Genomic DNA, 12,129 nt, shown 5'->3' with positions numbered 1-12,129 from the left:
TTAGCTTTTAGACCAATTAGCCACCTGTAAAACCTTTTTCTTTGTATTGGCCCAAAGGCACAGAGGCGAATCCAAGTATGGTGGGCTTCTCAGCGCTTTCACAGGGATTTTTTGGCAGAAACTGAATTGGGTGTAGGATTTATTTTTAAGTTTTTCTTCTCCACTTCCACGACTTGTTAAATTTTTATTTAAATCTATTTTTTAAATTTAAAGGGAGTCGAATTCACAGCTGAAGAGTGATGGTGCTGACCCAGCACACAGTTCTTGAGTTGATTTGGATAGCTGCTTTGGGTGCCCCACCCCAAGAAGGGGAGGGGCGCAGTGCATTTCCACCTTCTAATTCCTCCTCCCTTCCCCTCTGTCTCAGTCTATGGATTGAGTGACCCTAAGTAAATCCCAGGTCTATTGGTTCTGTCTTTCCTCTGCGTCTGGGAGCTCACGTACCTACAGCCAGAGTCATTCAAGGATGCTGCCTCAAGTATCTAGACCATCTGTTAATTTCTGCAACCCCCACCCACAAGTACCACAGAGACTGGGTGCCATCCTATTTTTTGAGCCCAGTGCATTCACCTGTTGTCTGCCCCTAACCTGTCTCCACAAGGTCAAAGAGCCTCACCCAGCGACTGCAGACTCCAAGATGGGGAGAAGGGGTTGGCCCGGAGTTCTCAGGCGCCAGCAAAGCACTGTCAGTGCCTGACCCGTTGTCAAGTAGGATGTCATAGGCCTGTGGTCTTGTCTGCGCTGCTGATTAAACCCACGTTAGGGTGACAGAGGTCACCACTCTGGGCTACCCGCTAAAAATGTGAAATAGAACCCACAGTGCACACTGGAAAATGCAGTTCAAGTCGCCTCAGCCTTTTGTGCATTCAGTAAATATTGGGTGTAAAATGGAGAATTCCCCATTTATGTAAAAATATGTGCAAATTAAGCTGTAAGAGTGCTAAATACTCCTCCCCACTCATTGCCAACATCCTTACCTTCATATATAGAAAACTGCCCCTATGTACGACGATCATTCCAGAAAAATCCCGACTATTCATGCGTGATTTGGAGCCAACAGTTTTAAGTTTAGAAATTACAGTAAGTCCTATCATTGAAGGACTTGGATTTCAAACGTTTAACTGGAAATTACATTTACATGTGAATGGGGCTGCCTTTGGTCTTGTGTCCATAGGCTTACATTTTACTAAGAGCCTCAAAATCTGATGCTTTTATGTTGTCGGGGGAATCTCAGAAGGTAGGCGGAGGTAAAAACAGAGTCCTCTACATTTTGGCGTACCTCGAGCAAGATAACAGCCCACCAAGTCCTACACGTGCTCAGGGCTTGAGAAAGGGGAAAAATAAAAAGGGAAACTGCCAGGACTTAAGATGTCTGCTCGAAGCAACTTCGGTCTCCCAAGAAGGGCCTACCCGCTTCCAATATGTCCGCCCGCAGTCCTGACGTCACTCGGTCGGCTTCATCAAGCCAGAAAGCCGGTGCGCTCCAATCAGGACTCAGTCCCCTCACCCACTGCCCTGATCACGTCACTTCCGGTGGTGCAGCAGCCATTTTGTCAGTCGCCAGTGGATCCCGCGCGCTGGAGAAGTGCAGTTCCCCCTGGTTACCAATTCGTCCGTTCTCCCTTCGCGCTGCGGGCGCCGTCGAAGAGCACTCACCTCTGATACACCGGTTCCTCCCTACAGTCCCGCCGCCGTTGTTGCATCCGCCCGGAGCCAGTGCGTTGTCTTCCTCCCCCACCACTGACAGGCGCCCTCAGGGAGCCGCCGTCAGCGATGTCAAGCGAGGAAAGCTACCGGGCCATTCTTCGATACCTGACAAACGAGCGTGAGCCGTATGCGCCGGGCACCGAGGGCAATGTCAAGCGTAAAATCCGCAAGGCGGCCGCCTGCTATGTGGTGCGCGGTGGGACTCTGTACTACCAGCGGCGGCAGCGGCACCGCAAGACCTTCGCGGAGCTGGAGGTGGTGCTGCAGCCGGAGCGGCGCCGGGGGCTCATCGAGGCGGCGCACCTGGGCCCGGGTGGCACTCACCACACCCGGCATCAGACCTGGCACGACTTGTCCAAGACTTACTGGTGGCGAGGTAGGACCTCGCCCGTGGCGAGGGGGCGGGCAGCGACTTGTTGCCCGGGCAAGGCCCGCTGGCGGAGGCGGGCCTGATTGTGCACGAGCGAGTTTGGGGGTCCCAGACGCCCCTCGCCGGCCCAACCTGCGCTCGGCGGCGGAGCGGCTGCCAGGCGGAGCCGAGAGGGTGGGGGACGCGAAAGGAGCCGCACTTCCCACAGGAAGGAGGCCGGGGAAGCTGGGGGCGGGCCCTGGCCCGGGGTGGGGCGAAGGGGGCTTCCCCGGGGGCCGGGCCAGCCGCCGGGAGGGGCCGGGACGTGCGGGCTACGGCGGCCCCGCCTCCGTCGGCTGCGCTGGAGGCGGCGGCTCCTGCCCTCCGGGGACGCTCCTGGGCGGCGCGGGGCGGCGGTTGTGCGGAGCTACGTGTTGTGCCTCCTGAAATCCTGTTGTGCTGACGGTCTGGGGGAGGGACGGTCCGCCCCAAGCCTGGGCTGCTTCCTCCGGCCGTTTCCGCTAGGGTTTTGGCCTGCGGTTTTGAGGTTCTCTGGATCTGCTTGCACGCATTCCTCAAACTGTGCTACGGCGGCGTAAATAAGCAATAAGGCAAGAGGTGATTTGAAGTGACTGTCTGGAAACAGCCATCTTCAACTTCGATTATGGGGCAAGAATTCAATGTGAAGAATAGCAGATAACCCTTCATTCTGAATGTTTTCATGTTCTTTCCTCTGATACCGTGAAAAGCTCTTTGGAAACTGTGAGGCACTATGTCTACCCGGAGAAGATACGGTTACTGTGGTTGTAATAGTCAGGAAATAACTGCTCTAAAGTTTTTTGACTCCTTGGGAACCAGGTTAGGGAAGGAGAGCAAGGGTCTTTGGCACCTTTACCGCTCTCACTGTCCACAAAGTTGATTTACATTGAACCTGTTCGGTTAGAATTAGCGAAAGCTTTGCAGGCCCTGATAAAAGAGGTTTTGTCTGGAAGGATTCTGCCACTCGCTCTCCTTATGGCTCTGGAGAAGTTGGGAGTCTCGGTTACTTACCTGTGACTAAAGAAATTAGACTACTGAATACATTCTGAAGTTCTTTTCAGTTTATGAACTTTGTCATCAAGCCTGTTAATTGACAAACTAATGGGTAGTCCTTCCTTTTGTTCCTTAGAGTTCTTCGTCTTTTCAAAAACGGTCCAGCTGTATTGTCTTCTTAAATGCTTTCCCGTCATTTATTTTCTATTTTAAACCGATATTTGAATGAAATTCCTCTAAAGGGACAAAAGTGTGAGGAGTAAACACGGAGTAATTGCTGCATTTTGTTAGGACTGGTTTGGTCAGACCAAACTTGAGCAAATGTTTCAGGTTTGATACTTTACGACATGCTGGGGTGCCTGACTAGTTCAGTCCGAGGAGCATGCGATTCTTGATCTCTGGGTGGTAAGTTCGAGCCCCACGTTGGGTGTAGAAATTACTTCAGAATTAAAAAAAAATACTTTATGACATGTTAAAAATGACAATTACAGCTAAAAGTAACATTGATCAGAGTTTTACATGCAGGCTTAGTTCTGAGCTCTTAGTTTTTCACTCATTTAATCTTGATAAAACCTTGTAAGGTGGAAACCTTTCTCTCTTTTACAGATGAGAAAACTAAAAGCACCAGGAGGTTAAATATGTCAGAGGTCACACAGCGGACCTTTGTAATTTCACACTCTTACCCACTGTTATATGGTGCTGTAAGGGTTTAGTGTTAAGAATTTTCCTTCCCAGGGCCCCTGGGTGGCTCAGTGGGTTAAGCGTCTGCCTTTTGCTCGGGTCTTGATCTCAGGGTCCTGGGATCGAGTCCCGCTGCCAGAGTCCCTGCTCAGTCTCTTCCTCTGCAGCTCCCCCTGCTTGTTCTCTCTCGCGTGCTCTCTCTTTCTGAAATAAATAAATAAAATCTTAAAAAAAATTCCTTCCCTAAATTTATTGTCTGTGAATGATCGTGAATGCAGTTTGGAGGGGGGGTTTTGTTTGCTTTTTGTGTGCAGTGTCTTAGACAAAAAAACTGAGACCATGTTTATGTTTAATTGAAAAATGAAAAAGATACATTTGTTATTTGTATACATTTGTAAAATTTAAAAGTCCTTAAGCAACTAGAATAGCTATTCTTGAAGTATCATACTTACAGTACTAAACCCCTGGCAAGGGAGGCCCTGAGATCCTTTCAGAGGATCCATAAAGTCAAAATTATTTTCATGAAAATTCCAAGGCTTATTTGCCTTTTTTACTCATTGTCTCCCAAGTATACAGTGGAGTTTTCCAGAGACTACGTGACATATGATATATGGCAACAGATTGAATGCAGAGGCATATATGATGATCTGTCTTCTGTTGAGCCACACATTAAAAAGATTTTCAAAAATGTAAAGTAGTACCCCTTTTCTTACTAGTTTTGTTTTGGAAAATAGTGATTTTTTTCATAAAATGCTATTTTGTTAACATGTAATGAGTTTTTGTTATTTGATGGTCTCATTACTTTTATTATTTTAGTATTTCCTCCTTTAAAATAAGAATTTGGGGCACCTAGCTGGCTCAGTCCATAGAGCATGTGACTCTTGATCTCAGGGTCGTGAGTTCAAACCGCATGTTGAGCATAAAGTTTACTTAAAAAAAGAAAAATAATAAGAATTCATAATCATCAGAGAAGTTTGCCCCCCATTATTAGCTATTCATTCAAAAAAGTTTTTTTAAAGTAACTATTCATCTTGATATTTAATACATTATCATTTGGATTGTTTTTTTGTTTCTACTCAAGATATACATACTCCAAAGCCATTGTAGACTGTTTATCTGAAAGCTAATTAAGATTTGATCAATGTAGGTGCCAAAAAAAAAAAGAACTATTCCAGAGTCATTCCACTAGAAGTTGTATCAAGGACAGTTTACTGAGATTCATTATTCATTCTGCCTTTTCAGAATGCTGCCATCGTAAGTTATATTGTAGTGCTCAGGCAAATTTGTAGCAATTTCCCTCCTTTGAGCACAGTTGAAAAACTTTGGCTCAGTGTCTAACATTTACATATAGCATATTTCAGAATGTAAAATGTTAATAAATATTCTCGCCCCCCACACACACCCTCTTATTTTATCCTGTATTGAATTATGTGCTGGAGTTTCAAAATAAATTATTCTCTCCCCTGCCTCAGTCAGATGCTGATGCATAGGGATCTACAGTGAAATGCTTCCAAAATATGAAGATGAAATTAGGAGGGGAAACAGATTAAAACTACAAAAAAAAAAAAAGTAATAGGTTAAATTAGCTGCCTGCAGAAGTTCCTACCCTAAGGACTGATTTATTTTTGTTTACACCATAGGATAAATTGTGCCACTGTTACTTGGTCTAGAAGAGGAGGATGTAATCTCTAGAAAACCCACTAAGAACTGGGTCTTTGTAAATATAGCTACAACTAACCATTGTAAGCTCTTTGAGGAAAACAAAACAGATCAAGGAGGAACTAAAATGCGTGGAGCTAAAAATGGAAGCCCCGGGACTGGGGGTGGTCATTGCATCCAAAACTGACAGGGAAGGAGGTTCTTGAACAGCTTTCAGGAGCAAATTGTTCAATCTGGCAAATCTCTAAAGCATTGGTTCTCAACCCAGGGACATATTTTGCCTCCCAGGGGACGTCTGACTGTGTCTGGAGACAATTTTGGTTGTCACAACTGGTGGTGGTGGTGCTGGTTGAAGTGTTGCTATTGACATTTAGTTGGGTAGAGGTCAGGAATGCTCCTAAACATTCTACAATAAGAATGGACAGGACAACCCTTGGCACCCCACTGCAACAAGAATCATCTTGGCCCAAAATGTCAACACTGCTGAGGTTGAGAAACCCTGCTCTAGAGTAAGAAACTGTTCTCAAGTTGTTTTATTAGAGGACTACCCGCCAAGGTCTTTCAGCTTTCTTTGTTTTGATTCTATGCTCAGTGAAGAATCTTTTAATGGTAACGTGGTGTTTTATGTGGGTTTTTTGTTTTTGTTTTTTTGTTTTTAAGTACCAGAGAGATTGATCAGTGAGTATTACTGTATTTAACAAATACTTATGTAGTAACTGTTCAAAGAGCTTTATAAATATTAGCAATCACAACAGCACCATATTGTTATCCCATTTTACAGCTGATGACATATAGGCATAGAGAGGTTTGGCAACTTGGCCATGGTCACAAAGCTAGTTAGTGGATTCAGATTTTGCTGCATAAGTAGTTTCAACCCTTTGCAGTAATGTAGTAAATTAACTATATTTATACATTGATGCCTTTTTAGTGGTTAACCTGAGTCAGTCTTTCAGCTTAATCAACTCTGGATGAACTAAAGAGGTCAGGTTTCTGAATCTGTAAAGCTAGATTTAAGATGATCCCATCAAAGCATTAACACTCAGATGAAAGGACTTGAAACATCGAGTCCCCTTCTGAGACAGTTGATTGACTATCATACATTAATAATTTTTTCCTGCAGTTTTTGTTATTTTCGGACTTTTCAAAATGCTTCCTATGTAGTTTCTCCAATACCATTTGAACTCAACCTTAGTTTATAGTGTAATCAGACTTCTGCTGTATGTAGAATATACTGAACTGTGTAGAATCATAAAATGTTTGGAAATAACAGGCAGAATGAATTAGGAAAAAATGCCGCCTTCTTTGTTTATTGTGAACATGGAAATTTCCACATTCTCTAAGTATGTTTTTTACTTAGAAATCTATATTCTCAAGGTGCTTGCATGGTTCATTTGGTTGAGTGTCCAACTCTTGATTTCGGCTCAAGTCACAATCTCAGGGTCTTGGGATTGAGCCCTGCATCAGGCTCCTTGCTCAGTGCTGAGTCTGCTTGTCCTTCTTCCTCCCCCTCAGTCCTGTGGCCTGCACATGGGTGCATGCGGTCTCTCTCTTTCTCTCAAATAAATAAAATCTTAAAAAATATATATGTATTCTCGGGGCGCCTGGGTGGCTCAGTTGTTAAACGTCTGCCTTCGGCTCAGGTCATGATCTCAGGGTCCTGGGATCGAGCCCCGCATTGGGCTCCCTGCTCGGCGGGAAGCCTGCTTCTCCCTTTCCCACTCCCCCTGCTTGTGTTTCCTCTCTCACTGTCAAATAAAAAAATAAAATAATATATATTTATATATTTTGTGTGTCTTCTATTCATAATTTACTCTTTTTATTGAAGTATAGTAGACATGCAATACCATATTAGTTTCAGGTGTACAGCATGGGGATTCAACAATTATATATGTTAGGAAACGCTCACCATGGTAAGTTTAGGTGCCATATATCACCATAGAAAGTTATTACCATATTATTGACTATATCCCCTATGCAGTACTTTTCATCCCCATGACTTATTTATAATTGGAAGTTTGTACTCATTTACATTTTTTATTGTAAAATATATGTAATATAAAATTTACCATTTTAAGTATTCAGTTCAGTGACATTGAGTACATTCACATTGTTGTGCGACCATCACCACTGTTCATCTTCAGAAATTTTTCATCACCCCAATCCATTTACTTTTTTTTTTTTTTTTTAAGATTTTATTTATTTATTTGAGACAGAGAGAATGAGAGAGAGAGAGCACATGAGAGGGGTGAGGGTCATAGGGAGAAGCAGGCTCCCTGCCGAGCAGGGAGCCCGATGCGGGACTCGATCCAGGGACTCCAGGATCATGACCTGAGCCGAAGGCAGTCGCTTAACCAACTGAGCCACCCAGGCGCCCTACTTTTTTTTTTTTAAACAAAGAGAATGAACATGTTTTTTCTTTTTATTTTAAGTAAGCTCTATGCCCAATGTGGGGCTTGAACCCACAACCCTGAGATAAGAGTCACATGCTCTACCGACTGAGCCAGCCAGGCGCCTCTCCATTTACTCTTAATTGTATGTAAAAGATATATATATCCCTCCAGGCTTTTCATCATTTTTTTTTAATCTGCTCACTACATACCTCATATTGGTATAGACTTTTTATTGACTTTAGCATTTTCAGACATTAGAATATATATTGTCCTCTAAATATGCCCATGCAGGGGCGCCTGGGTGGCTCAGTCGTTAAGCGTCTGCCTTTGGCTCAGGTCATGATCCCAGGGTCCTGGGATCGAGCCCCGCATGAGGCTCCCTGCTCCGCGGGAAGCGTGCTTCTCCCTCTCCCACTCCCCCTGCTTGTGTTCCCTCTCTTGCTGTGTCTCTCTCTGTCAAATTAAAAAAAAAAAAAATCTTTAAATATGCCCATGCAAATTCATTTTTTATGGAAGTTTTATTTAATCCTAACCCATTATTTCCTAAGTTACATTTTGGGTGGGGGAAAGGGGGTCTATGAACGAATAAATTTGGCAAATTCTTGTTGAACAGGTTTCTTCACTATAGAACTCTCAGAGGTTTGAATATGATAATATCTATTATGTGCGTGTAAAATGAGAGTATAATTTTCTGAATTTATTAGTCCAGTGTATACTTTTTTAGTAAGTATGGGACATAATACAATTTTTTTTTAAGATTTTATTTATTTATTTGACAGAGAGATTGAGCTGTCACAAGCAGGGAGAGCGAGAGGGAGAAGCAGACTCCCTGCTGAGCGGGGAGCCTGTTGTGGGGCTCTATCCCAGGACCCTGAGATCATGACCTGAGCCAAAGGCAGCCACTTAACTGAGCCACCCAGGCACCCCGGGACATAATACAATTTGAGAAATATTGCTTGAATATTATCTGAAGGTTGAAAGTGCAAGGAACCATGGTATAATTTGACATCTTGAAATTCTTTTCAGGAATTCACTATATATCTCTATATCATTTTAGCTTATTAATGAGCCTTTCATTTACATTTTACTTGGGGATTGTGGGGGGAGAATTTTCTGTCATACTGATGGACAAATGTGTTGCTGTGTAAGTTAGCATAATATACTGAAAAGCACTTGGCTTTTGGAGGCCTAGTTACGCAATTTAGTAGATGCAACTTTGGACAAGTTTCTTACCTCTTAGGGCTTCATTTTCTCGTTTGTAGGATGGAAATTAATTGGTCTTACCTTACAAGGATGATGGTGGGTGGGTGGATGTGTGTGTTGGGGGGGTTGTGTGTAGTGTTTCTCCCTGCTCCTTACCCCTACCCCAACGTGCTGAGCTAGAAGTTGAAATTCAGAATAGGGTTTTAGGAGTGGCTTGTGTATAATCTAACTTTTGTAGATTGTGTATGCTGTTTTTTCATACAACCCTAAAATCTCATAGCTTTCAAAAATGAGATTGATTTCACACTCATTACAAGTTGTAGTTGTAGTTCAGGTTGCAGTTGACTCCACCTGTCTTTTTTCATCTGCAATTCAGGCTCTGAAGGATGGCATCCATCTGGAACATGCCGTTATTTGAGAGAAGGGACAAAGATCAGAGCACTAATGGGAAACCGTGCCTCTTAAAGCTTCTGAGACATGGCACACGTTACATTTATTCATATTCCATTGACCAAAGCAAATTGCATGGTCAAGCCTGATATTAATAGGGTGGAGAGGTAACCACATTATATTACTGCTCATGAAGGTCATGTTGGCATTTTCATATAGTTCCTATAGCATGAATGAGTTGCAAATCACATGGAAATGGGCACTGTTACATAATCATCTTATATGGTGGGGAAGTGAATAACTGGGAATAAACAAAAATAAGCATGGACGCAAACCATCAACCTTACATCTATGAAAAAAATGTACGTTACATTCTAAAGAAATCACTTTTACATACTTTATGGGACGTGTGTGTCTGGACATGGGCACTCATACATCAGTATACATAGATTAACTAACAATAAATAATTGTCAATTTTCAAATGACAGCATTAAATTTGACTTTTTATTTTTATTATAGGTATATTAAAGCAAGTGAAAGATTACATTAAACAGTGTAGCAAATGCCAGGAGAAACTAGATCGCTCCCGTCCAATATCAGATACTTCAGAAATGCTGGAAGAATTGGGATTAGACCTTGAATCTGGAGAAGAAAGTAATGAATCAGAAGATGATCTGAGCAATTTTACTTCACCTCCAACTACAGCCTCCAAGCCTGCAAAAAAGAAGCCAGTATCCAAACATGAACTTGTATTTGTAAGTGGAACTTTCCATTCACCTTTAACATCTATAACTAATGTATTAGTATTTGTAGTCTTGGTGAATTTTTTTCTTAAAGTACTGAGATTGCTTGACTGTTGGCACTGAGATTGGAAATTTAAGTCTGTGTGTCAGGTAATGCACTCTGTTGTTACGTACACTAAAAGTATGCTAATACTGCTTTTTCATTAATCATAAATATTCCTGTTGTTTCTTCTCTTCAGAATGTTACTTTGTTTGTTGTTAATCATTCTTGCTGTCTTTTTAAATGCTATATTGGTACAGGTAGACAGAATACATTTCTGGAAGCAGTCTCTAGGTCGTGAAACAAGGTAAAAATCAAACTGGCTAGGCCTTTGTTTTTTACCTCCATTACTTTCATACATCATCATATTTCTGACTGGCAAGAAGAGGCAGCTAGAAGTGAGATGCAGGTTTTCATTGGGTCAAGTAGAATGAACATAGCAGAAAATAGTGAGAATGACCTAATTTTTATTTAAATATATAGATATGATATCTGGCTGTTTCTTCATATTAATTAATGGTGTCTTTAAAAATGAATGTGTCATGTTTTAAATTCTGTTAAAGGTACAAATACAAATGATATATAATACAACTCTTGGTCTTAAACTTATTTTGATAGGTTGACACCAAAGGAGTGGTGAAACGTTCTTCTCCAAAACATTGTCAGGCTGTCTTAAAACAGCTCAACGAACAGAGACTCTCCAACCAGTTCTGTGATGTTACTTTGTTAATTGAGGGAGAAGAGTACAAAGCTCATAAATCTGTTTTGTCAGCTAATAGTGAATATTTTCGAGATCTTTTTATTGAGAAAGGAGCTGTTTCCAGTCATGAGGCAGTGGTGGATCTTTCTGGTAAGAATTTTCTAATATTCTTCCTTTTTGTTTATAAGTACTTATTGGAAGAAGGGTGTGTGTGTGTGTGTGTGTCTTAGAAACTCAGGATTTATGCTGTAGTGGGAGAAGCCCACTTATAGTAGTAGACTAAGCTGAATTGAAAAAAAGTCCTTCCTTTTAGCAAAGTTTCCAAGGTACGGTTATGGAAAAGGCTGTCATTTTCTATCACTACCTCTTAGGTGAGACAAATGTAGCAGTAGAAAAATTTGTTACATGGCTAAAAACAGTTTGAGAGAAATCTATAACTGCATCAGTGTTATAGTACACTAAGTGAATATGTTATTTAAAACATAATAACATAATAACAGATTATGACTGCTAAAAAAAATTGACTGCCTGCATCTTATGTTGTGGAACATGTAATAATAGAGCACTTTTGTAGGTCTGTTGTTTTTCATTTTTAAAGATTATTAGAATTCATTAGTTTGAGTAATCAAACAATATACAATAATCAAAATTCTAGGTGTGGCTTTTTTTCTTTGATTTTATTATTGTAAATTAATAATTTGACTTTCTTTTGGCTCACTAGAACTTATATATTGGCTTAGGAGTCAACAAATGAAAATTTAGGAAGAATTAAAATAGGTAACCTTATTTATACATTTTTTCATAATATTAACTTACTGTAACTCTTGATTACTGAATTACTGACATCACTGTGTGAAATATCATTTCCCTTTTCTCAAACAAAAAAGTGACTTCATCCAGGTATATAAATACTTACTTAGTTAACCACTGATCCTTTTCTACCTTATACTTTTTTTTAATATTTAAAGTAGACTTCACACCCAGTATGGAGCTCAAACTCATGACCCCAAGATAAAGGGTTGCATGCTTTACTGACTGAGCCAGCCAGGCACCCCAACTTATACTTTTTAAAATCACTTCTTCTGGGAAGACAAACACATATATTTTTTTCTTTGCAGTAGCTATGTTTAATTATTTAAAAATATTTATTAAGCATCCGCTGTGTGTGAGGAACTAGCCTGGGCTTTGGGGATACAATGGTGAGCAAAAATTTTCATGGAGCATAGAATTGCAT

The 12,129-nt window shown here is 41.4% G+C and overlaps 1 protein-coding gene across 1 annotated transcript in view; it reads left to right on the top strand.

The window, feature by feature from the left end:
• The first annotated feature begins 1,544 nt into the window (after positions 1-1,544).
• The window catches only part of ZBTB11 (zinc finger and BTB domain containing 11), a 30,200-nt gene continuing 19,615 nt past the window's right edge, over positions 1,545-12,129 (top strand). Inside the window, exons 1-3 of the mRNA XM_036114260.2 lie at positions 1,545-2,083; positions 9,932-10,167; positions 10,814-11,045. Of these exons, the coding sequence (XP_035970153.2) occupies positions 1,774-2,083; positions 9,932-10,167; positions 10,814-11,045 (778 nt within the window). The 5' untranslated portion in view covers positions 1,545-1,773. The remainder of the gene's footprint in view (positions 2,084-9,931; positions 10,168-10,813; positions 11,046-12,129) is intronic.

The sequence above is a fragment of the Halichoerus grypus genome, chromosome 1, assembly GCF_964656455.1.
Source record: "Halichoerus grypus chromosome 1, mHalGry1.hap1.1, whole genome shotgun sequence".
Taxonomy (NCBI): Eukaryota; Metazoa; Chordata; class Mammalia; order Carnivora; family Phocidae; genus Halichoerus; species Halichoerus grypus.
Note: the sequence above shows the minus strand (reverse complement) of the source record. Positions and strands in the feature narration are given on the sequence as shown.